Genomic DNA, 24,425 nt, shown 5'->3' on the forward strand with positions numbered 1-24,425 from the left:
TTATTATTATTATTATTATTATTATTAAACATCATTCAAAGCACCCCAGGGTGCCAAGGCACACTAGTTGAAAACCACTGGCGTAGTTAATAGCATAGTTATAACAAGCTTTACTTTTCTTCATTTCATATTGTTCTCACTATGGCTACCAATTGCAGATACAGTATCAGTCAAGCTTGGTCTGATATTTCAAAAGTTTTTAGCTTTTCAAAAACTAAATAAAGGTAAAATAAACTAATTACAGGTAAACTAAATATGCTAAGTTAGATCATCTAGGATATTAATCTTTAAGGTGTCAGAAAATGCGCTCTCTTTAGAAATAGAATTATTTTAGGTTTGTATCACATACTGCTATCTCTAAGCCTTGGGCAAGTAACAGTGTAGTAAAAACACAACAGAATTATGCTGCATTGGATATTTGGATGGTTGCACCTAAGCATAATAATACTTTTAAGTCGATAATCAGTCATTTTTGTTAATTTTCATTCTTGGCCACTGTGTAATTTCCATTCACCAAGATCGCTAATCTAATCTTTTCCCAAATTTGATTCCGAATGTGGACTTTTGCTTTGGTTGGCCCTAGTCCTATGCATTTAGCAGCAGCCTGGCATATAGAAATTAAGCTGATGGTTTTTTCCTCATAACTTTTCCCCCATGCCACGAAATATTTCATTTTCTTATTTTTTGTCTGAGCCGGACTGTTAAAAGCACAGGACAAAGTCTAAGGGTGGAAATGGCAAGCTTAGAAATAGTATACATAGGAGAAAATGTAAGAAAAGGCTGGAATATTTATTCAATTGCAGCAATATGAGTCACATAAATTAAACAAATAAAACTTTTTGGTATGGACATAAAAGGTTGAGAGAAGATCTACCTGGAAGGGGCAAGTCCTCTGAAATAGAAAAGCTTTCCTAGGCTCCCTTGCAGGAGAGGTGATAGGAAGAAATAATAGTGATCTCATGCACATAAATCTTGAAGATATTTAGCAAAAGTTAAAAATGGGAAGAAGAAAACAGCTGCTTAGAGCACAATTTTTAATGCACTCCTTAAGCATGAATTATACAATATGCAGGATATAGTTGAAATCTTTGTAGAATAGTTATGTGTCTTGCACTGTAGTCCCAAAGAGCTTTGAAGTCTGCACTTTGCCCAGAGAGCTAACATTAAAGATACCTAGACAGAAGCCTTGGACAAATTGATAAAACTAGGCTTGTTCTTGATATCTAGTATCTGCTTGTATAGATCTGAATATATGGGACTAATAATTTACCTGCTGATTAGATTTTTTGAAAGTGCAGTTGCTAGATTGGATAGTAATAGACATACCTTATTAAAGTTTGGGGGGAGGGGGCTTGCGGAAGTTTGCATGTGCCTTAGCTGCATTTAACCCTTTCCATGTTCTGTTTATCTTATGTAGTACTCTTTTTCTTTTTAAGTGAAAACACTAGAAATCCCGAATTCATGGTGAATCTAACAACAAGCAAGTCTGCCAAGAAAATGGAAGGGAAGCATATTATGGATACAGTTTTTGTTTCTAGTTTTCCAAGAATCTGTTGTAAATGGTAAGTAAAATTTGCATTTTATATATTATGCAAGCCACTATGATTTCTTTAAGACACTGTGGAAAGAAACTATTACAGATACACTTGCTTGAATAGGTGTAAGTTGACAAAATAATATTTTTTTATAATATCATAACTCCTGATCTGTTTTGTTTCACATCAGCTCAAGAGTTCAATTCTTATTTTGTTGTTGGCTCACTCACAGTGTTCAAAATTAGCCCATCTAATTTTGACTGGCAGCCAACCTTTTGCGAGGCAGTGCAGATGTCCAGGCGCCATTGTTTGGTGCCTAACATCTCCCCCTGGCAATACCACACCAGTCAGTTGGTCTGTGGGGCATCAGGGCACCAAAATACATGCTGCTATACTGCCCTGCCTGATTGACAGGGTAGCACGGAACCAGAAGACGCATGTGCCAAAACATCCTAGGCAGCAACTCTTGAAGGGTCTCGGCCAGAGGCACAGTCGGCGGCATTTGCTGCTGAGGAGAAGTGCTGATGGGATGCTGCCGAGGAGAGGAGCTGTTTGGGGCTGCCACTCAGAGCCCCATCAGTGCTGCAAATGTGGAGCTGTTCATTTGGCTGCTCCAACTTCTTAAGCAGATCTAGAAGCTTCTGCACTTCAGCGTGAAGCTTCCTCATTCTGTTCCCTTGTTTCTATTCTCCAATTCTGCGGAAGCCAGCTGATTCCGCCGGGCCTTAGAGTCTTCTCCCCACGTTGAAGAGAATAGGAGGAAGGGGAGAGGAGCCGGCAGCAGGAGCTCTCCTGCTGCTGCCTTGTGGAGTGAAAGAGTCATGGGGTTCTTCGGAGCCATGGTGGTGCTGATGCTGAAGTGCAGAAGCTGCCAGGGCTGCTTACGAACTTGGAGCAGCCAAACAAGTAGCTCCACATTTGCAGCGCTAATGATGCTCTGAACCCAAACAGCTCCTTTCCTTGGCAGCACCCCCAGCACCTCTTGCCGAGGCCATTGGCATCCTGCTGCCCCCTTTGCTGCCCACGGCCACCAGGAGCAGCCCTCTGCTGCTGAGGCTCGAGAATCGCTGCCTGAGCTCAGACAAAACCAGACCCAGGCAGCTTCCACCAAGTAAGAAAAAAGGACGAAGCGAGCGGGGAGATCTGCAGGGAAGAAATGCATTTACACATTGTGTTTTGGCACCCATAACCCAGGTTCCAGGTGCCATGTGGCGCGTAGCTTTCCTATCCCAATTCTGAGCACTGCTCACTCAGTAGCTGTGAAAGGACTTAATGTGTCAGGTGTCATAATTTATAATAAAGTATGGGTCTCAAAATTATCACATGGAATGTGAATGGACTTAACGAAAAGCAAAGAGAAATAGGGTGGCACATGTTTTAGAAAAACAAAAGCAAAAACGTCACATAATATGCCTGCAAGAGGCCCACGTCGCAAAAAAACATAAAAGAGTTTTATCAAATAAGAGACTGGGACTAGACTATCTCTTCTAATAATTTGATAAAAAGGGGTGTAGTAATACATGCAAAGCCTTATTTGGATCCAAAACTACTACCAGAATATAATATGAACTAAAGCTGAAAAGCTTGGAAGAGATAAGAGAACGGATAGTGGATTGGTTCCAATATTATCAGCTATTTGAAACATTCAAAACAGATTTAAAAAGGGGTTTGCGACAGAAACATCTAGATTGGAAACAGATTTGGTCAACTCCTAAATGAAAACTCTTTCAAAAATGTACCAACTCCTCCTTGACTGGGAAGTCAGTTGTTTGGAGGATGCTTTGATCCCTTTCCCTGCACTTGTATCTTCTCTGGGTGGGATTTCAGCAGTCAGATGCTCACGCACATTCCGATCCTGAGTTCTCCTGCATTTCTGTCTTGTGCTTCTGTCAGGTACTCATCCCGATTGTGTTCATTAAATTTGTTTAATAATTAATAATAAATTTGTTTATTAAAGGTGTATTTAATTATCTGTTTAATAAAATATATTAGTCGTGTATATTAACTAATAATATATTGTCAATACTTTAATTAACAATGTGGAAATTTAATTCAGTGCTGGCACACAGATTCTGTGTCAGTGTACTCTTGCAGCCCACTTGGTCTGAGAGGTACGCCACCCAGATCCATGGGAAAGAATGGCACCTTGCAAGTCTCGATAAATAGCAATGTCTAGCTGTGGAAATGACATGATTTAGGATAGCTGTGGTATTTCACAAGTCTTAGAGTCAGAGACTAATGTAGCTATCTAGTCAATTCAGCTTAGAGACTGGATGCTCAAAGAAATTCCCTCTCACGGGTTTCTACTCCTCACCTTCTGGGGGATTTTTTTCCCTGGGTGGTGGAGAATGATGTTACTGTGTGTTCCTTCTTAATGAAAAAATGTAGACTTCTACATTTTCTTATCTGTCCTGTGCCTATAAATAGCATTACAGCAGTATAATATTAAATTAATAGTGCATTATAGAATTCTGTTGTATTTATTTTACTAGTATATGCATTTTATATTTTTTGATGAGTAAAGTGCTACTACATCTCTCTTTTATCCTTGTAGAAGATCAAGGATGTTTGCATTTTAAGAACTGGCAACTGGGCTTGTGAATTGTCTAAGGATATCCTTAAATCTGAGAGAGTGGCATTTGGGGATGCAGAAACTGGCCAGGGACGGACAGCTGCTTGGGGCTATAGCCACTACTCTGGAGCTTACTTAGGATGTTAGAATGTATATAGCAGGCTTTCCTGGGATGGTGGGAAATGCAGGGAATTAAGGAGAGAGAGGTTAGTATGTAGGGTATCCTACAACTTTGGTTTCAGGAGTATTTAATGTGTTTGTAAATATGAATAATTATATTAAAACAAAAAAGTAAATAATTAGTAGTGCAGGAGCTACTAATTACAGAATGTAACTACTTCAGATGATATCAGTGCTTCATGTGTGCCTTTGGATGGGGTCTAGAAGCTGCTGCTAGTGCGCAGTGCGGTGGCCAGACTGCTCAATGGAACAGGTTACTGGCAGCATGTTAACTCCTTTGCTGAGAAAACTCCACTGGTTGCTGATTTGCCCAGGGTCAAGGTTCTTGTCTTAAGTCCCAAACCAGGCATAAGCAAACTCGGCCCTCCAGATGTTTTGGGACTACAACTCCCATAAGCCCTAGCTAACATGACCAGTGATCAGGGATGGTGGGAGTTGTAGTCCTAAAACATTTGAAGGACCGATTTTGCTTATGCCTGCCCTAAACAGTTTGCCTCCAAAGTACCTTAAGAGCTGCCTGGTTCCTTGGGATCCAGGTTGCCCAGCGTTGTTGGCCTTTTTTAGGGTGGCCCGGCCAGCCACCTCAGCAGCAACAGAGAAGCCTGAGGCAGCAGCAGAGCGGGGCCAGGCACCTGGGGGGGGGTGCAAGCAGAGCCCAGTGCAACAACAGTCAAACCTGAGGTGGCGGCGACTGAGCGAAGGCAGGCTCCTCGTGTGAGCAGTGTGCGCTGGGCAGGCCTCTCAACAGCCCACCAAGCCCAGGCATGCAGGAGAAGAGCTGTGGTGCTCTAAGAGGCTCTGCTCCACTAGGCAGCGGCTCTCAGCTCTTCCCAATCCCCAGACTCCAGATCTCTGCCCCTGAGAGCCCACGCCCGGGTGCCCCACACCCCCAGTGCCTATGGGTAAGACGGCCCTGTCCTTGTTATGTTTCCTGTGAATGTGTGGTTTATAAATACTTAAATAAAAAAAGAAATAAAGCTATTTACTGAAGTAGATATATATTGAATAGGTTATATTCTTGAAAACCTTTATGAGCTATTTTAACTTAACTTCTACTGTTCTGTATACAGTGGTACCTCTGGTTACGTACTTAATTCATTCCGGAGGTCTGTTCTTAACCTGAAACAGTTCTTAACCTGAAGCACCACTTTAGCTAATGGGGCCTCCTGCTGCTGCCGTGCTGCTGGAGCACGATTTCTGTTCTTATCCTGAAGCAAAGTTCTTAACCCGAGGTATTATTTCTGGGTTAGTGGAGTCTGTAACCTGAAGCCTATGTAACCTGAGGTACCACTGTACATAAATACAGGTGAGGGGAAGAAGAGGAGAGCAGGTGCTAGTAAGACTCCTCGCCCTCCCTCCCTCCGTGTTGCCAGACCATGCAAGTGCTGACCAGAGAGAGAGAGAAGGAGAGAGCATGCATGCTTCTGTATCTACTGCTGAGAAAATGCAGCAGAAAACGTGTTCATGTATAAAGTGTATAACCAACAAGGAAGAAGACGCTGATATGAGTTGTTGTATTAAGTATGTGCATGCTTTCCCAATATTGTATTGTAACACTGAGTGATGCAATGCATTGGCAGTAAAAGCAAGAAAGAATACCAGTGAAAGGACATAGTATCGTTTTTCTCTTCAGCCCAGAAGAAGAATTCATTCTTGTGCAGTTTCTTCCGCAAACAGATGTTAGTTTCACTGTAGCTTTTCAACTTGTAAATAATTGTGGTCTGTTTGTATTTTGTGATGAATGGTGCAGGGGCTACAGATGGTGTGGAGGCTGCAGCTGTGCAGATGCAGGAAGAGCTGGGGTGGGGGGGAGCTGGAGGAGTGCACTGGCCTCTTAGGCAGGAGAGGGAGAAAACAGCTGAGAGAGAAAATGAACGGGAGTGGGAGAAATAAATTGAACTGAAGGAAATTTAAGTTTTGCTGTGAATAGGAATAATAAGCATTGGTTGTGCTGGATATTGATGAGGTAAGACACTTATCTAGGACTGGAAAAATTGCTGTACATTTTTAATTGCTAAATAAAAAAAGTCAGAGTGTACTAACATTTCGTTCAGATGTTATGCTGTGAAGTCATGGTACTAGTTTCCTAAATGATCTTCTTCTGGGTTTGAGTTCACAAGAAAATGTAGCATGTGATACATTATTCTTGTGTAGCTAGAAACTATGGTACAGTCCAAATAAACAAAATGCACGTCTGGAGAGAATCTTGCATGGAATTTCTGTTCCTGTGCTTCCTACTGCTGAAGAGGTAATGAAAACAATGCCTTGCCTCTAGCACTGTGGATTCAGCAGAGGCAGCATAGAAAACTGTGACTGTGGATGGAATTGCTTACTATACTTCTGTATGGATTACAAGTTTTTTTTTCCTTTTTAATATTTTCTTTTTCAAGTTTCAAAATAACAGCATTTTTCTTTTGTTTATACATATCCAATCCAAATTTGCATTTAATGACTCCCCCCACCCCCTCTGGTTTCCCTTTCCCCCCTTAAATTCTCCTTGCATATGGTTATAGCTCTCCAATTAATTTTAAGTTTTCTATAGAATCATTATTTAAGAAACTTTAGCATAGTTTGCTGGGAAGCAATATGTCTATACTGTATTTCATATCTCAATTTTGCATTCAAGTTTTCCCAAATGGTGCCCTTATTGAGCCATACTACTAGTAAAAAGAAGGCCAGAGTATTAACTGGAGACCAAGTAGCATTGTGCTGTTGAGTATCTTTGAGAATACATAAGAGGTGGAATTGTACAAAACTGGCAAGAGTTCAATAACTGTTTTGCAAAGTAGTCAAGTAAGAAAAATGAAATAAAACTGGGAGCGGGGCAGATTTCTAAAAGATTATCTCTAAATAGAGAATCTGCATAAACCTGAGATTCAGCATAGTTTGAAGGCTAAATCATGGTTTGTAAAGACCACAAACCAATGCAGTTATAACATAACAGATACAGGAGAGAGAGGGGGGCCCGGACACGTGGCGTGATTACACAGTATTCTGCACTTGAATTATTGTTGAAGCTGGTGTTGTTGTCTTGAGGTCAAAAGTCCTAAATGAGAAGTGAATATTTAACTACTCTTTCAAGGACAGTTGGTAATCTTTCTTTATTGGAACATGAGATTAGAGGGTTGAAAACAACTCCAAAGAGATATGACTCTGGATGGTTTTGGCTGCCAGAGCAGTGCAGCCTGTGGATTTAAAAGACCATTCCATAATAAAAATGAGACACACCGTGAATCACCAGAGAATGTTTTTTTTTGGGGGGGGGGCGGCGGATCTTGGATTTAAGCATTGTCTTCCTTCTCTCTGCCTGCCCCCACCTTATGGTGGTGAGTTGCTTTACATTTTTTTCCTAATCCTGTACTACCTTTCCCCACCAACAAAAGACTCCTAGCATGAAAAAACTATGAATGGATCTATTTATTTGCTATTTATTTTGTCCCTCCTTGCCTATTTGTTTATATGTGCAACATTCACACTTCCTTGCTGCTGCATGTGCATTCCATTTTCTCTATGTAAAATTATTTGCTTGGACATTTCATAATAATTAATGAGAACTAAACTATTTCGATGGAAAAAACCAATATTTTTCTTATCTGACAGAATGAAAGAGATTTAACATGTCCAACTCCCTAACAGAGTAGCTGGCAGAGTAGCTAGCAGTGCAGTGAGGAAAGATTATCTGGAATACCAATCTGGATAGCTTTAAAAGATTATTAGACAAAGTTATGGGGGATAAGGCTACCAGTGGCTGTTGGGCATGGGGCATAGTCATCATGGCTATTCTTGAAGGCAGCATGCTTCTGAATATCAGTTGTTAGAAACGGAAGGTGGGTTTTCCACAGGCTGGCCACTGCAAGAACAAGATGCTGGAACAGCTGGGCTGTTGATCTGGTCCAGCTGATGATGATGATGATACACAAGTTTGCCGTTGAAAGCTAGCTGGATTCTTGAACTGTCAATCCTTTACCAAGAAATGTAAGCGCACACCTACCAGCACTTGTGAGAATGCCAGGCAGTACAGCAATTCTTGGGGAGGGGAGATGTTTTAAGGGAGATTGGTTATCTCAGATCCCAAGTTATGGTAGCAGTATTGAGAATTCTGATATCACCTCCAAAATGTTAGTTACATATTTATATGCAATTTAGAGCCCTGTGTGGGTGGGGAAACATCCCCCATGACATGTTTAGTTTTTACTATGTATTTTGTGTTTTTTATATTGTATTTTTATGTTGCGAACTGCCTTGATATTACAAATGAAGAGTGGTGTACAAATTTATTAAATAAATGAAAAATAAATAATGCTAGTTTACGACTGTGATTGAACTTGCAAACATGAACCCATGACTTGACTAGACTATTTTTTTCCTTTCCCCAGGCATTTTTTATCTTTTTATTTATTTCCATTTCTAAAAATTGTACACCACTTGATTATATATTTTAAAACCCTCAAAGTGGTTTACAGAGAGATAAAACAATAAATTTAATGGTAAAATCAGTTTAAAACAGCCATTTAAAATAGTCAAAAAAATTTAAAATGAGCTTTGGTTTGCATTTTTCACAGGTGTGTTCTGGTGCCTGCCATTTTTCTGCTGCATTGCTATTGTATTGTATTGTATTGTATTGTATTGTATTGTATTGTATTGTATTGTATTGTATTCAATGGGACACAGGTGGCGCTGTGGGTTAAACCACCGAGCCTAGGACTTGCCGATCAGAAGGACAGCGGTTCAAATCCCCGTGATGGGGTGAGCTCCCGTTGCTCGGTCCCTGCTCCTGCCAACCTAGCAGTTTGAAAGCACGTCAAAGTGCAAGTGGATAAATAGTTACCGTTCCGGCGGGAAGGTAAACGGCGTTTCTGTTCGCTGCTCTGGTTCGACAGAAGCAGCTTAGTCCTGCTGGCCACGTGACCCGGAAGCTGTACGCAGGCTCCCTTGGCCAGTTAAGCGAGATGAGCACCGCAACCCCAGAGTCGGTCACGACTGGACCTAATGGTCAGGGGTCCCTTTACCTTTTATTGTATTCAAGCCCCCCCCCAGGGGGGGGGGCTTTGGTAGGCATTCCATAGGAATGTTGAGTCCATGACTTGCTGTCCTGCTTTTCACTTCTATGAAAAAGCAACATGTGAATACAGTGGTACCTCGGGTTAAGAACTTAATTTGTTCCAGAGGTCCGTTCTTAACCTGAAGCACGTTCTTAACCTGTTATATGTTGGAAGAGGGGTAGTCTTATACGGCAAGTATATCCCAAACTCTATATTTTAACTGGAAAAGTTGGGGGTTGTCTTATACACTGGGAAATATGGAAATACGGAAAATTTGAACGTGGTTTGCACCATTGATGCTATAAGCTACATCCCTGAGTATTTTGAGAGGGAATCATACAAATATGGCAAATAAGTGGCTCATCTTACCTTGCTAAGATATTTGTTTTGCTTTCAGATGCCTAATAAATGCTGAGCGACATACTTTGCTTCACCGAAATGGTGGACACAGAAAGCCAGCTTTGCCCCCTCCTTCCCTTAAAGGATGAGGATCTTGGTAGTCCTTTATCTGAAGAATTCTTACAAGATATGGATTCCATACAAGAGCTCTCACAATCTATAAGTGGGGATAGTTCAGGAGCATTAAGTGTAACAGACTTCCAGTCACTGGGAAATGGAGCTGGGTCTGATGGATCAATCATCACAGGTAAGAATGTTATTATCTAGAATGGATTTAATCAGATTTTGTTTTAATGTAGGGCAGCAACTTTTTATGTACCCTTATGACACCTAATACAATTTGAAATACTTGGTTTGCTATATTGCTGAAACATGATTTGGGATTTGTGTAAACCAGGGGTCATCGGTGTGTCCACCAGTACCCCCAAGGGACCTGCAAAAGAAACCCACCATGCCCAAGAGACTGCTTGATCTCGTTGCTCAGCTCTTGCCTCTTCTGTTTAGAACTCCCCGGCTTAAACAGGGGTTGCCAAGATGGGACAGGCACACTCAGCCATAAATTTGATTGGTAGACACAATACAGTGTGCTTGTCTATTATTTATTAGAACCCTTTTCTTCCATACTCCACCCACCCATCCTCTATAAGTTCAGCTGCCATCAGAATTCCATATTTTCTCACAGGTTCCTGTCATGCAGTTGGAAAATAGTAATTTCTTTTAATTCACAGATATATATTCTTTTGCTTAAATAGGTGCCTCTCAAATATTTTGAGTTGTCTTGTTTAGCTTCCAAACTTATAGGCTTTCAGTCACCTGAGTTTGCTGTTAGTATTTGCTAACTTTTTTTTTTAACTTTCAGACTCTCTCTCGCCAGCATCCAGTCCCTCGTCTGTGAATTTTTCCACAGTTTCGGGTAGCAAAGATGAACTGCCAAGTGCATCGTTAAATATTGAATGTAGAATATGTGGAGATAAAGCTTCAGGCTACCATTATGGAGTCCATGCTTGTGAAGGTTGTAAGGTACTGTCCACAATATTCTCTGCATAACGATATTCCAGAATAGGAAATTAATTACTTTAGAGCTGTTGAATAAAAGTTTTTTTAATATAGAAATTAGTAGTTGGATCTTATTGAGAAGTCCTTTGTGAAGTTAGTAGTCCTAGCTCCATTTACCTGGGAGTAAGCCCCTTTGAATTCAGTAAAGCTAGCTTCTGAGATATGGGGAGAATGTGCTGTAAGTTTCCAAGCATGATTACTTGGAAACAAACTCTATTGACACCCATGTGCCTTACTTCTAATTAATTTTGCTTCAAAGTATAGTGTGTAATTTTTTTACATGAAGTTTTTTGGTATTACAACTTAAATGTAAACTATGATTTAAGATGGAAACTACCTTTTCCTGTGCAGCAGGGCACATAACTATGTTGTTTTACTATATACAATTCAGTCAGAAAATTACATTACTGAAAATAGTATGGAATAAGTTTATAACTACTTTGCTCATAAACCAAGCTTTTGTTTGATGTTTTGAGAATGGTTTTATTTGACCATTTTGTAAATTGGACAATGGCTTCAGCTTTAGTAAGACTCGACATTCCTCAGTTTGTTCATACCTGAGCACAACTGTAATGGGTTTGGGCAGGAATGTGCTTAAGTGTGGATTGAGGGATAGCCTCTGATGCTCTGGGTTATCCTTCTCCAACCTGGTGCACCCTAGAGGTTGTGGACTACAATGTCCTCCTCCTCCTCCTCCTTCTCTTCTTCTTTGGCAATCACTCGTAGCTGAGTAAGATTGTCTTCCATAAACACGGTTTTAACAGTGAGTCCGTAAGTGACTGTGGAGGCCAGTTCTGGATCCACACATCCTTCCACAGTGGGGACATTGGTTTCCAGGCAGGAGTTGATCACGGTGTGGATTTGCAAGGCGTGCCTCCCTCTTAGCATGTTTCTCCCTTGCGTACTGAGTTCGAGTGTCTTCAAAGCCCATGACACCATTGGTAAAGGCTGTTCTCCAACTGGAGCGCTCGCAGGCCAGTGTTTCCCAGTTGTCAGTGTTTATGCTGCATTATTTTAGATTTGCCTTGAGAGAGTCTTTACACCTCTTTTGTTGACAACCAGCAATACACTTTCCATTTTTAAGTTCAAAATAGAGTAGTTGCTTTGGAAGACGATCATCAGGCATCTGCACAACATGATCCGTTCAACAAAGTTGATGTTGAAGAATCATTGCTTCAACACTGGTGATCTTTGCTTCTTCCAGTACACTGATATTAGTTCGCCTGTCTTCCCAAGTGATGTGTAAAATTTTTCGGAGAAACCACTGATGGAATCTTTTGAGGAGTTGGAGATGGCATTTATAAGTGGTCCATGTTTCACAAGCATATAGTAAGGTTGGCAGTACAATAGCTTTGTAAACAAGCATTTTGGTTTCCTTGTGAATCTCAAACACTCTGCCCTTCAGTTGGGAGAAAGGCGCACTCGCAGAGCTCAGGCCCTTTTGGAAAGATAGGTAGGAGAAGTGATCAACATTTTCCAACGGTACACCATTGAGTTGGATTTGTGGCACTGCAGAGGGGTTATTTTGTACTTGCTGGTGCAGCACTTTGATTTTTTTGGATGTTGAGTGATAGGCCAAGCTTTTTGTAAGCTTCTGCAAATATATTTAGGATGGTGTGGAGGTCATCCTCTGAGCGTGCGCACACTACGTTGTCATCAGCATACTGAAGTTCTATGATGGAAGTTACGGTAACCTTACTCTTTGCTTTCAGCCTGCTCAGATTGAAGAGCTTTCCATCTGTTCGATATATGATTTCTACTTCGGTGGGGAGTTTCCCTTCGACAAAGTGTAGGATCATGGCAATGAAAATAATGGAGTTGGGGCAATAACACAACCCTGTTTAACACCTGATCCCACTGTGAATGGTTCACTTTGAGAGCCATTGTTATCTGCGATTGTTGCTGTCATATTATCATGGAGGAGCCGAATGATGTTTACAAATTTATCTGGGCAGCCAACTTTCAGAAGGACAGTCCACAGGGCATTATGATCTACAGTGTTGAAAGCCTTAGTCAGGTCAATACAGGGGTTGGTTTTGCTCTCTGCATTTTTCTTGAAGCTGTCGAGCGGTGTAAATCATGTCCACTGTCCCCCTAGAAGGCCGAAAACCATTTTGGGATTCAGGAAGGGTCGCCTCGGATATTGTTAAGAGATGGTTTGCTAAGATCCTTGCAAGAATTTTGCCAGCCGCAGCTAATAGAGAGATGCCTTGATAGTTTCCACAATCAGTTCTGTCACCTTTTTTAAGAGATTGATAATTTTGGCATCCCTAAAGTTTGCTGGGATTTCTTCTCTTTCCCAGATTTTTTGGATGAGCTTGTGAAGTTGTTGTGTAAGTTCAATTCTGCCCACTTTGAAGATTTCAGCCAATAGTTTGTTCAAAGGCTGCAATAATGGATGTTTTTAGCTTGGTCCAGTGTTCCTCGATGTTATCAGGGAATTCTGAATGCAGATGGTTCTTAAGAGTCGTTTTGAAGCAATCCCACTTAATGGGATCTTGAAGCACTTGAGTGTTCATTTTGCACCTTGGTTTTCTTCCTTGTATCCTGCATTGAGGTATAATTTTGATAACCATCGTGGAGCGTATTAGTTGGTGATCTGTCCAGCAGTCGTCGGTGCTCGTCATAGCTCTGGTAAGGAGCACATCATGGTGATCTTTAGCACGGACAATAACATAGTCTAAGACAGTGGTTCTTAACCTGTGGGTCCCCAGATGTTGTTGGACTACAACTCCCATCATCCCTGAGCTCTGGCCTTGCTAGCTAGGGGTGATGGGAGTTGTAGTTCAACCACATCTGGGGACCCACAGGTGGAGAAAGGCTGGCCTAAGAGGTGCCATCATACCTCCATCATATGTCCATAATACCTGACCATTGGCCAGGCTGGCTGGGGCTCATGGAAATGTAGTCCAGAATTTGAAGGGCACCAGGTTGGGGAAGGCTTCTTGGGGAGGCTGGCTTTAGCATACAATACATTGTGAAATGAGTATCATGATGCTTTTACTGACAGATAATTGAGAGATTTCTACTGGGGCAAAATAAGGATTCATCTAGTAGCAAAGCGAGCTAAAGAACTGGAAATTAAGAAAAATGGGAAGTGCCTATGAAAAATGCCAAATAAAGAATTATTGGTACACATGCCTCATACGATCTATTTTAACACTATGCTATTAACTCAAAGTATCTCATGTGACTTGTTATGTTCAGAGCTCCATAAACTTGGGCAGACCTTGGTAACCAAGGCAAAACTTGTAATTGAGATCCTGCTGGAACAGATTTATGCATATCTACTCAGAAACAAGTCTCACTGTGTTCAGTGGGGCTTACTTATAAGTAAGTGTGCTTTGGACTGCAGGTATGCATAAATTTGGGCTGCTGGCCCCTGACCTCTTGCTGTCTCTTCCATACAATATTAGGGTCCATTGCCTGCTTCCCTCCTCTGCCTTCCAAGTCTGTAGCTGGAGACAGGGTGGCAGGGTTTCCACAACCTACACTAGGCATTGGAGGAGCTTGGAAAAGCAGGTTAACTGTGGGAATAGTTAACTGTGGGAATAGTTAACTCTGAGAATAGTGTTAGAGGAGGGGAGCAGGATCTTGTATAGTGGCACCATGCAACCCAAACAGCCACTCCTGCTTTCCCCTCTGGGACTTGTTTTGCTGGTTGGCTGGGTGTGGAAACACTTGGCTGCCTCTGCTGCTTGCCATTCATATGGCCATTGGTGGTTGGTGGCAGAGGCACTCCTGCCCACAGCTTTGCTCAAACTTCTGCCTCCACCTTTCTCCTTCGAAAAGGAATGCTTTGGCTAATATTGGCAGTGGGTGACAGAGGCTTTTGGAATCCACGGGTCTCCCACCGGCCAAACAGCAGCTCCTTTCTAGCTTTGAGCTGGAGAGGTGGGTGGGAATCATTTCTCATAATTGCATCTCTGAAACTTGGTGCAACTGTGTGGGATGTTTTACCACCTTCGCTTCATCAGACTTGCCTTTGGGGAGTTGGCAGAGCTGCAGAAGGTTGTTGAATAAGATTTGCATTAATTGTGTTGGAATTTACCTGTGTAAAGTTGGAAGTCTGTTTTTCTGATAAGACACAATAATTTAGGTTCCCACATGTCTTGATTCTGTAAAAGCTTCAGATATCCCAATTATTTCATGTAATCTAAGCAAATACTTTGAGTGGTGGTGTAATTTAGTGGACAGTTTGTTGGAATTTAAGATTGGATTGAAATTGCTAGATTCCTATTCTAATAAAGGCTAGAGATAGTTTAAGAGAACTGAATGTGGTTTGAGAGAGTTATCCCTGCACAAAATGTGTACACACATTTTTGTCCAGCTGAGGCTTCAGTTGACTCTATCTATCTACAATTTTTAAAGCCCTGGCAAAACCAGAAATGATGGTAGGAATAATAAAAACAAAGGGTCCTTTGGCACCTTAAAGACTAATACCTACATTGGTTCATAAGTTTTTGTAGACTACAGTCTACTTCATCAGATGTACAAAGTATTATCCTGCGTAGCAGATATGTCAGAAGGAAATGAAATGCAAAAAAGTATGGATGCTAATAATAATGATGCTAATAATAATAATAGTGTTTTCTCATAAAAAACAGGTTTAGGATTGTAATGCAATTCAAATATAAGAAGCTTTTATTATATGCTAATGTCTGGTCTTTAAACTTTTTACAGGGCTTTTTTAGGCGAACAATCAGACTAAAACTTATATACGACAAGTGTGATCGCAACTGCAAAATTCAGAAAAAGAATCGAAATAAATGTCAGTACTGCCGTTTTCAAAAGTGCCTTTCAGTTGGAATGTCTCATAATGGTAGGTAAGAGTGATCATAATTTTTGTTTTACTTCAACAAAAAATAAGTTGGACAATGATTCTACATGGATAGCTGGTACGACATCTTATGCAAATACAGGACTGAAGCAAACATGGTTTGGATTCATATGCTCCCATCCAGATATGGAATACATTTTCTGCTCATGCAAATATTGTTCTGTATCTTGTGCTAGAAAAGTCAAATCCAAAGTTGATGGTCTACTTCCACAAACAGAAACATGAGAACTGCTATAGGAGCCTATTAAATACAACACTGCATGAATGTTTGCACAAGCATTTATTGAATGCTATGTTCCTTCTGTTCTCCAGTCTTCGGATCTAGTTTGATGTCAGAAGGCGAAGAAACACAGAATTGTTATGAGCAATTCCAGATATTGCAAAGTAGCAAGGGGGGGGGAATGGAATCATCATAGAGTTGGAAGGGACCCCAAGAGTCATCTAGTCCAACCCCCTGAAATGCAGGAATCTCATCTAAAGCATCCATGACAGATGGCCATCCAACCTCTGCTTAAACACCTCCAAGGAAGGAGAGTCCACAACCTCCCATTGGAGTCTGTTCCATGGTTGAACAGCTCTTACTTTCAGAAAGTTATTTCTGATGTTTAGTCAGAATCTCCTTTCTCGTAACTTGAAGCCATGAGTTCGAGTCCTACCCTCCAGAGCAGAAGAAAACAAGCATGCTCCATCTTCCATGAGACAGCCCTTGAGATATTTGAAGATGGCTATCCTATCTCCTCTCAGTCTCCTCTTTCCCAGGCTAAACATACTCAGCTCCTTCAACCGTTCCTCATAAGGCATGGTTTCCAGACCCTTAATTGTCTTGGTTGCTCTCCTCTGCACACATTCCAGCTTAAACTGTGGTGCCCTTTTTCCAGGATGAGGAGGAACCATTAATGAATACACTTTGGGTTTGGACAGTCAACCAGCTACAAATCCACTTAACAGTTACCTCATTCAACCCACATTTTGCCAGTTTCATCATGGGGACTTCGTCAAAAGCCTTCCTGAAATCAAGATACACTATGTCCACAGCATTCCTCTGATCCACCAAGCTTGTAACACTATCAAAAAAGAAATGAGATTTGTCTGACATGACTTGTTTTTGAGAAACCCTTGCTAGGTCTTAGTAATCACATCATCTTTTTCTAAATGCTCATGGACCGACCATTTGATTATTCTAGGACCTTTCCTGGTATTGAAGTCCACTGGTCGGTAGTTACCTGCATCCTTTTTTCCCTCATTTTTGAAGATGGGGACACCATTTGCCCACCTCCAGTCTGCAGGGACTTCACCTGTTCTCCAAGAATTCTCAAACATCATAGACAAAGGCTCTGAAATTACATCTGCAAGCTCCTTTAGTCCCCTTGGATGCAGCTCATCAGGCCCTGGAGATTTGAATTCATTTAAAGCAGCTTGGTGTTCCCTTACCACCTCTTTTCCTATCTTGGGCTACAAGCCTCTAATCAGTTTCAAACTATTCATGTATTGAACACTGTAGTTAAGATTCATTCACAAATGTAAATGTAAAATTGCTACAATAGGACTCAGAATGTTGCTAGGTCTGAATCTGAAGGTGCACCATTCTGAGATAACACCAGTGACTGAATCAATGTTAGGTTCTGCTTCAGTTGTTGCCCTGTTTGTGTGCTGTTGGTGCAGATAGGAATTCAGTTTAGGGAGGGACGGTACTGGTGGCTGCTATATTGGGCTATGGTCTGGTTGGTGATACACAACTCAAATAAGCCAATTCTTGGTTTTTATTAATATAAGAAAGATGTTTTTGATGCATTTATCTGTGGGAAGTGTTTGTATTGCAGTCTTAATGCAGTGTGTGGGGACTCACTACATTAACACCCTATTTCTTTCTGTACTTCAAAGTCTTCTCATTATACCACACATCACTCTGCACCTCATTGTTGCCCCTTTTTCTTTCCCTACTCTACAGGTTTCTCCAAAGCCTCATCTTTCTCCCATCCATTTATTCTGTCTCTGCTTTTGCAGTGTTTCTTTCCTCTTCACACACCTTCTCTAAGCCTTCTTTCTCAGTTTAGCTGCAGCTTTCCAGCAATTCACATAATTAAGTAAGGCTGTGAAAACTGTGGCACTGCTACCATGTGCTTCTTACTAAAAGGAGATGATGTATTGACGCAGCCATTCTCCCACTGGTGATGGGCTTGAGTAGACCTTTCCCAAAAAGATGTGGGAACGAGCTGCAGACCCGATATCTTGAATTCTTTATGGGGTCACAAATAGATAGGAATGGGGTCACAGCCTGTGGGGCTAGTGCTAGGATCCTGGTAAGCTAGTATTTGAGCTTAAGATCAGGCTTACAACTGGAGAACAAATGTTTGTGCTGTTCCACTTTAAATGCATGTTTTCTCCTCAGCGATTCGATTTGGACGGATGCCAAGGTCAGAGAAGGCAAAGTTGAAAGCTGAAATTCTAACAGGTGATCATTGTATAGAAAATTCTGAAATCGCAGATCTTAAGTCACTCGCCAAGAGAATTTATGAAGCGTATTTGAAAAACTTTAATATGAACAAGGTCAAAGCCAGACTCATACTTGCAGGAAAAACCAGCAACAATCCAGTAAGTATTTGCCATAGCAAACTAAGCAAATGGTGAGCTAATGTGTATGTAAGACAAGTAAAAGCACTTCTAAGAACTGCGGATGGAACCTGCTGTGTTAGAAGAGGTATTTCCCATTCTCTCTCTCAGGAGGAGGAGGTGCTTATTTGGTGACATGCATTACGGAAATTTCTTCAAAGTATATCAGTTTATTTCAGTGCAAATTTATGTAGATTTTAATGACTAATTGCTTGATCTGTTAAAACTTTTGTATGAGCAAATTTTATTTTAATCTGGAGGCAGCCTTATTATTATTTGTTTATTTTGAGGATATGTACCCCGCCTTTAACAAGTTTCCTGGACAGTTTACATAAAGTTAAAAAGACAGTAAAACAAATAAAAGCAGAAAGATAAAAATTGCACAATATAAAAGAGCAGCATGAAAGTAATACTTAAAGAGAGTGTGCTCTGGATACTTTTGTAAATGGTGAGTTAAACCCACACCAATCGTTCTGAACAGCTTGTGATGAAAGCTCTCCTAAGGACTGAAACTTCGTAACTTCTGGCATTTTTAAGTATTGTTGCTAGGCAGTTGACTACTGCGTATTTAGCCATTTTCATAGAAGTATACAGCTGAACTGGCCAGTCTCATACCACGTAACCTCTTCAACTGCTTCTAAGCAAATGAAAAAGAAAGAAAGGATATGGGGCTTTAATTATAGGGGGACACACACCCCTTGTCCTGTTGCCCGTAGATGAGTATGAAAAGTTGCAGCCTGTATGCTGAAATGGTCCCTTTTACTTTTGAGCCTGTTGTTCTATGTGGTAGCCATACTAGGCTAGGTGGTTTTGCGTTGGGGGTGAGAGGGACAGAAGGAAAGGAAGGTGGAAGAGGTAAATTGGAGATATGTGAAACTTTATCTGCTTGGCACCAGGAAACACAGATTTTTTTCCCTCACAAGTCCAACGGGATTTAGAAGTGCTTATCTTTTGGTTGGATCTTGCCCTGAAGGTGGTTTCCCCTGCTCCCCCTCTTTTAGAGGATGTAAGTCATAAATGAATCAACTAAAATACTAATGCCATAATCCAGCCAAAGTTAAACATCCTTCAGCCTCATTCATTTCAAGTCAAGGGTTCCAAATTTACACTGGACAGTTAGAATCATAGAATCATAGTTCCTAAAGCATATTTGGCTGGGGGGGGGAGAGATCCCATGGGGTGTGTTTGGGGGGGCAGGGGTGGTGAATGAGAGAGACAGGGAGAGATTACCAAATGAACTTCTTTGACTGCTTTGGGAAATGATTAACTGGGTTTTAGAAATGACTAAGCTTGCAGTACCTTAGTTCTCCAGCAAAAGCAGCAAAGTTTTACAACATCTAGCTTAAAATGTTCTGAAATGGCCTTACATCATTCCTTTCTAATTGTATTTACATCAAAAGCAAAAAAATGAACACAGGATTGAAAAGAAAATTGGGATTGTTATTTCACCATTTAAAGGTGGTATATCTATTTGAATCAATAGGGAGCTCTTCCACTCTCATTGCAGTAAAGATTATATTATTTTAAGATCACATGTAACTATGAAAGTATTCAGGCAATGTGTGCATATAATAAATTGCTCAGTATTCCACGACTTCTTCATACAATCCGTGGTGGTACATAGTAACCTGATTTGGAATGGGCAAATTTCAAAGTAAGTTGTAATTTTGCCAGAGTTGCTAGAGTGTCAAAGAAAGAAAAATGTTTTGTGGTTTTTTTAATCCACATGAATAGTCCTAATTGATGTGGGTTTTCCAGGATAAACTGAATTGGAGTCTTTACTACACTGAATTGAAATATTTGGTTGATGGGTGCAATTCTATCCAGGATTACTCAGCAACAAATTCAATTAATGGCAATGGGACTTGCTTCCAGATAAATGGGCATCGGATTGTAGTTACATTTTGCAATCCTGTACTTACCTTATGCTAGGTGTGCTGATACACCTCTGTTGAAGCAGCCTCCAAATCCTATGTCCATGTAGTCAGGAGCAGGGAAGTACAATATCAGGAGAAATAAGCACATCAGAAAAACAACTAAATGCCCACAGCATCTGCAGAAACATTGCCACAGTCTGCTATCAGGACTGTGGCAGTGACAACATCCACATGACACACAGGCAGCCAATGAACCTGTACACCCTGCAAGACACACCCTGCATCGCAACACACACAGTAGTGGAAAAGCACCCTTACTCTAGCAGGCCTCAGTGGCACAGTCAGCAGTGCAATAGCCGAGTGCTTTAAGACCCGCACTACCAGTTGGTACTTCCAGGAGGCTGGAGAAGAGACTTGCCATCATTGCTCTCCCCAAGGCTTACCTTGTGTTGCTGTCAGCCTCCTCTGGAGGAGAGGTGGGGGAGCCAGGTGTATGCCATCTGCCCCTCCCTCTGAGCCGCATTGAAGGCAGGCTCCTGGGAGTGCAGAATCCTTATTGGCAGTTAACTTTTGTTTTGCTTTGTACCTATTCAATGTACCTATTCAACAACCTAGATGGTTGTTGTTACTTACACTGAATTTATTCTGTGTTTGCCAAATTGTTTTGTCTTTTTTGAATTTTCTGACATGTTCTGTATTTTGTATAGTCATATTTCTAATACTCTGTATTTGTTTTGAAAGTTTGCTTTAAGACACTTTAGGCATAGCTCATTGTGGAAAAGCAGCATATGAGTGAACTCAGTCAGTGACTCTAGTACTGCCTGTTTAAAGGCATTCCTCCAGACAGAGGCAAAGGGGCTAACATAATTTTCTGGGCAAAGTGCACTGCAGATCAGATCCTCTACCCTACCCTCAAAAGATAAGCATATTTGCATAACAATGGAATATGCTAATTTACTTGTTTAGCTGCAGATTTATAAGTAAATAAGTGAGAAGAATAAGTGGTAAGAACCAGGCATAGCTGTCAACTTTTCCCTTTTCTTGCGAGGAATCCTATTTGGAATAAGGGAATTTCCCTTTAAAAAGGGGAAATGTTGACAGCTATGTTACCAGGTCAGGGGACATATTGTTCCCATCTTTTTCCTTTGGTAAATATCAAACTGGTAGGAAACCTTTTTTTATATGAAGGATCACTGACCCACAGAAAAGATAAATTGAGGCACACACAGAAGTAAAAAGCTATCTGATTGGCAGGATGTCAGCAGGCACAGCTTTTTCATAGTTGTACTTCCATACTAGCAAAAACTTTTGTATTCTTGCTTGCCGCAAATATAGTGCCTCTTCTGTTATCTGTGTTTAAGGCACAAGAGCCCTGCTCTCTCACAATGGCAGTCCTAAACTATAGAAAGATCTCAGGTGTTACTGTGGGTCTGTCATGTAAGGCTGGATACATTTCAAGATAAGGCGTGATATATTAGATGGAGGTGGTGTCAGAGTCAGTATTAAATGGTTAAATGCAAAAGGTATATACTGTAAGAACATTGGCTGTGATCACTTTTTAAATATCCCAATGACAATAGCAGTGTTGTCAGCACAGATCAAACAAGCACCCTTTCCTTTTCTTTTTTGAGCAAAAAGGATTTGACCCTTTGACATTAGTATGCTCATTTAGGTGTTTATACCAGCACCAGCAGCCTATGCACCGAAACCCCCTATTTCTTCTGATAGGCAGGGGAACTTTATCCAACCTCAACCATTATCCTGATCTTTATAGACTTTTTATTTTTGATTTTTATATATTTTTTAAAAATACAAAACACCCTAATATTTTAAATTGTTTTTATAGGGAAATAAATGCATGTGCTAGACCCCCAACCAAACTTGTGTGATATCTCCATGTGCTCCTGCTCCCTTCCCCACACTAGTTGTCTTGTTTCCTCCTCCCTCAAGACCCAATACAATAATTTTTTCATTGACTATTTTGAATGCTGCTTGTGCAATGAACCGGTGGCTTGGCTGACAAGCCCCTCACTGAAGGTGCTTCGAGTGCCTTCTCCTACGCATGCATAACTCTTCCTCTACCCCTCCTGGTGTGCAGTCGCCTGATCTTGGGATTCACCCATGCTCACAGATGTCTCCCTCTTGCTTGTGGGTGTGGGCATTTTGGCTACAAAGCCATTAGCATGTGCCTTCCATCTGCAGCTCTTTTTCCCTTCTGAGAATATGCCCCTGTGGGGTTGGGATGCCATTGTGAGATGTGGTACCCAAGGCTGTGGGTTCCAAACCATTGTCTTAAAGCCTACTACCTTAGGCTGTGAGACTTAGCTATACAAGCAAATCCACATGGGGCAAATGCTTCTGGTGGTGTCATCTTACAGTGTATTCATTACCTCTTTCAAAATGCTGAATGTTCTTGAACAATTTATTACATTGGTGGATCCCATCTTCCATTAAACCTGGTTCTGAAGACTCACCTTCAGTAGGGGCTTTGATTATATTTGTTTTGTTCCTGTTAATATCTTAGTATATTCTATTGCTTTTAGTATATTTGTAAACAGTAACGTATTTACTTTCACTATCTCTTTGTAGCCATTTGTTATACATGATATGGATACGCTGTGTATGGCAGAGAAGACACTGGTGGCAAAACTGGTAGCCAATGGAATACAAAACAAGGAGGCAGAAGTTCGAATTTTCCACTGCTGCCAATGTACCTCCGTTGAGGCTGTAACAGAACTTACAGAATTTGCCAAATCCATCCCTGGCTTCTCTAACCTAGACTTGAATGACCAGGTGACACTATTAAAATACGGAGTTTATGAAGCCATTTTTGCCACATTAGCCTCTGTAATGAACAAAGATGGAATGCTGGTAGCCTACGGAAATGGTTTTATAACTCGAGAATTCCTCAAAAGTTTAAGGAAGCCATTTTGTGATATCATGGAACCGAAGTTTGATTTTGCAATGAAATTCAATGCATTGGAGTTAGATGACAGTGATATAGCTCTTTTTGTGGCTGCTATAATTTGTTGTGGAGGTAAGACTTAAAGCTTCTATACCTATGTATTCTAATTAGTGATTATCTCCATTTATACTACCTCCCCACCTTCCTACAATAGTATTCAGGGCAGCTAACAATAGCAATTGTTTGCCACTATTTAAGCCATTATTTAAGCAAGTAAAAGTAAGAGAAAGAATATAACAGATTTTGGGTGGTTGAGAAACAGATGGAAAGATTGGAATATTTCTTGCGTTATACTGTGCAGAATGAATGATTAGCTGCTGTTCCTCATGAACCTCGTATGAATGTTACCTTTCCCTGTTTCTAGTAATTTCCTTCCATTAGTTGTTTGAGTTGGTTGAGAGCAAAAATGGACAAGAGGATAGCTATAACTGACAAGGCAAAACAGTTTAACAGATCAAAAACATGTTTTTGTCTGTTTAAAAGCTGCTTTCTGTTTATATTGGTCTCGCGGTTTGTGACTGTATGAGGATTTGAAATGGGTTTTCCCTAGTCTAGCAGTCTTAAAAACTCTACTACCCTCATTCTTGCAGTTAACATTAGGGAGAGGGTCTTTTAGTGGGTCTTTCAGTAGGGTCTGAAGCAAATATAATTTATGGCCACAGATTAACTCTTCTACAATAACTTGATGTGCTTTTTTTTGTTTTGGTGAACAGATCGCCCTGGCCTTGTAAACATAAGACACATTGAAAAGATGCAGGAGAGCATTGTGCATGTACTCAAACTTCACTTGCAGAACAACCATCCTGATGACATCTTCCTTTTCCCAAAGCTTCTACAGAAAATGGCTGACCTCCGACAGCTTGTCACAGAACATGCTCAGCTTGTTCAGATTATCAAAAAGACTGAATCTGATGCACACTTACATCCTTTACTACAAGAAATCTACAAGGATATGTACTAAGGCTGTTTTTTGTTTTGTTTTGTTTTTTGTTTCGTATGACGTGAAAATACAAAAGCAATAGATGGGAGCAAACTACTTTGCACAGTTCTTCTCTCTGTTGTGCTTTTATTTCAAAGCATTAGTGAGCTAAAAGGTAGGTAACTGCAATATCATATTTTTCTTGCCAGGAGGTATTTTTAAGTACTTAAGAGAAACTGTATATTATGTATAAAAAATGGCAATAAGCTGTGATTGACTTGAAATTTGGGCAACAGTGGTAATATCATTTATAGTACATCTGAACTTACTAACAACATACACTTCTTCTGAAGTTTCTGCACTTTTAAGCCTTTCTCCCATCATCTTCATTACTGTAAGAAAGCTAGGAGTTTGGGCCAGGATCCCAAAG

At 40.7% G+C, this 24,425-nt stretch overlaps 1 protein-coding gene across 1 annotated transcript in view; it reads left to right on the top strand.

Annotated features, from left to right (window-relative positions):
* Positions 1-24,425, top strand: part of PPARA (peroxisome proliferator activated receptor alpha) — a 30,663-nt gene extending 6,238 nt beyond the window's left edge. The window contains exons 2-8 of the mRNA XM_082223187.1: positions 1,437-1,562; positions 9,727-9,975; positions 10,588-10,748; positions 15,468-15,606; positions 18,014-18,216; positions 22,701-23,148; positions 23,790-24,425. Of these exons, the coding sequence (XP_082079313.1) occupies positions 9,738-9,975; positions 10,588-10,748; positions 15,468-15,606; positions 18,014-18,216; positions 22,701-23,148; positions 23,790-24,037 (1,437 nt within the window). The 5' untranslated portion in view covers positions 1,437-1,562; positions 9,727-9,737 and the 3' untranslated portion in view covers positions 24,038-24,425. The remainder of the gene's footprint in view (positions 1-1,436; positions 1,563-9,726; positions 9,976-10,587; positions 10,749-15,467; positions 15,607-18,013; positions 18,217-22,700; positions 23,149-23,789) is intronic.

Source organism: Podarcis vaucheri (genome assembly GCF_965113315.1).
Source record: "Podarcis vaucheri genome assembly, chromosome: 5".
Taxonomy (NCBI): Eukaryota; Metazoa; Chordata; class Lepidosauria; order Squamata; family Lacertidae; genus Podarcis; species Podarcis vaucheri.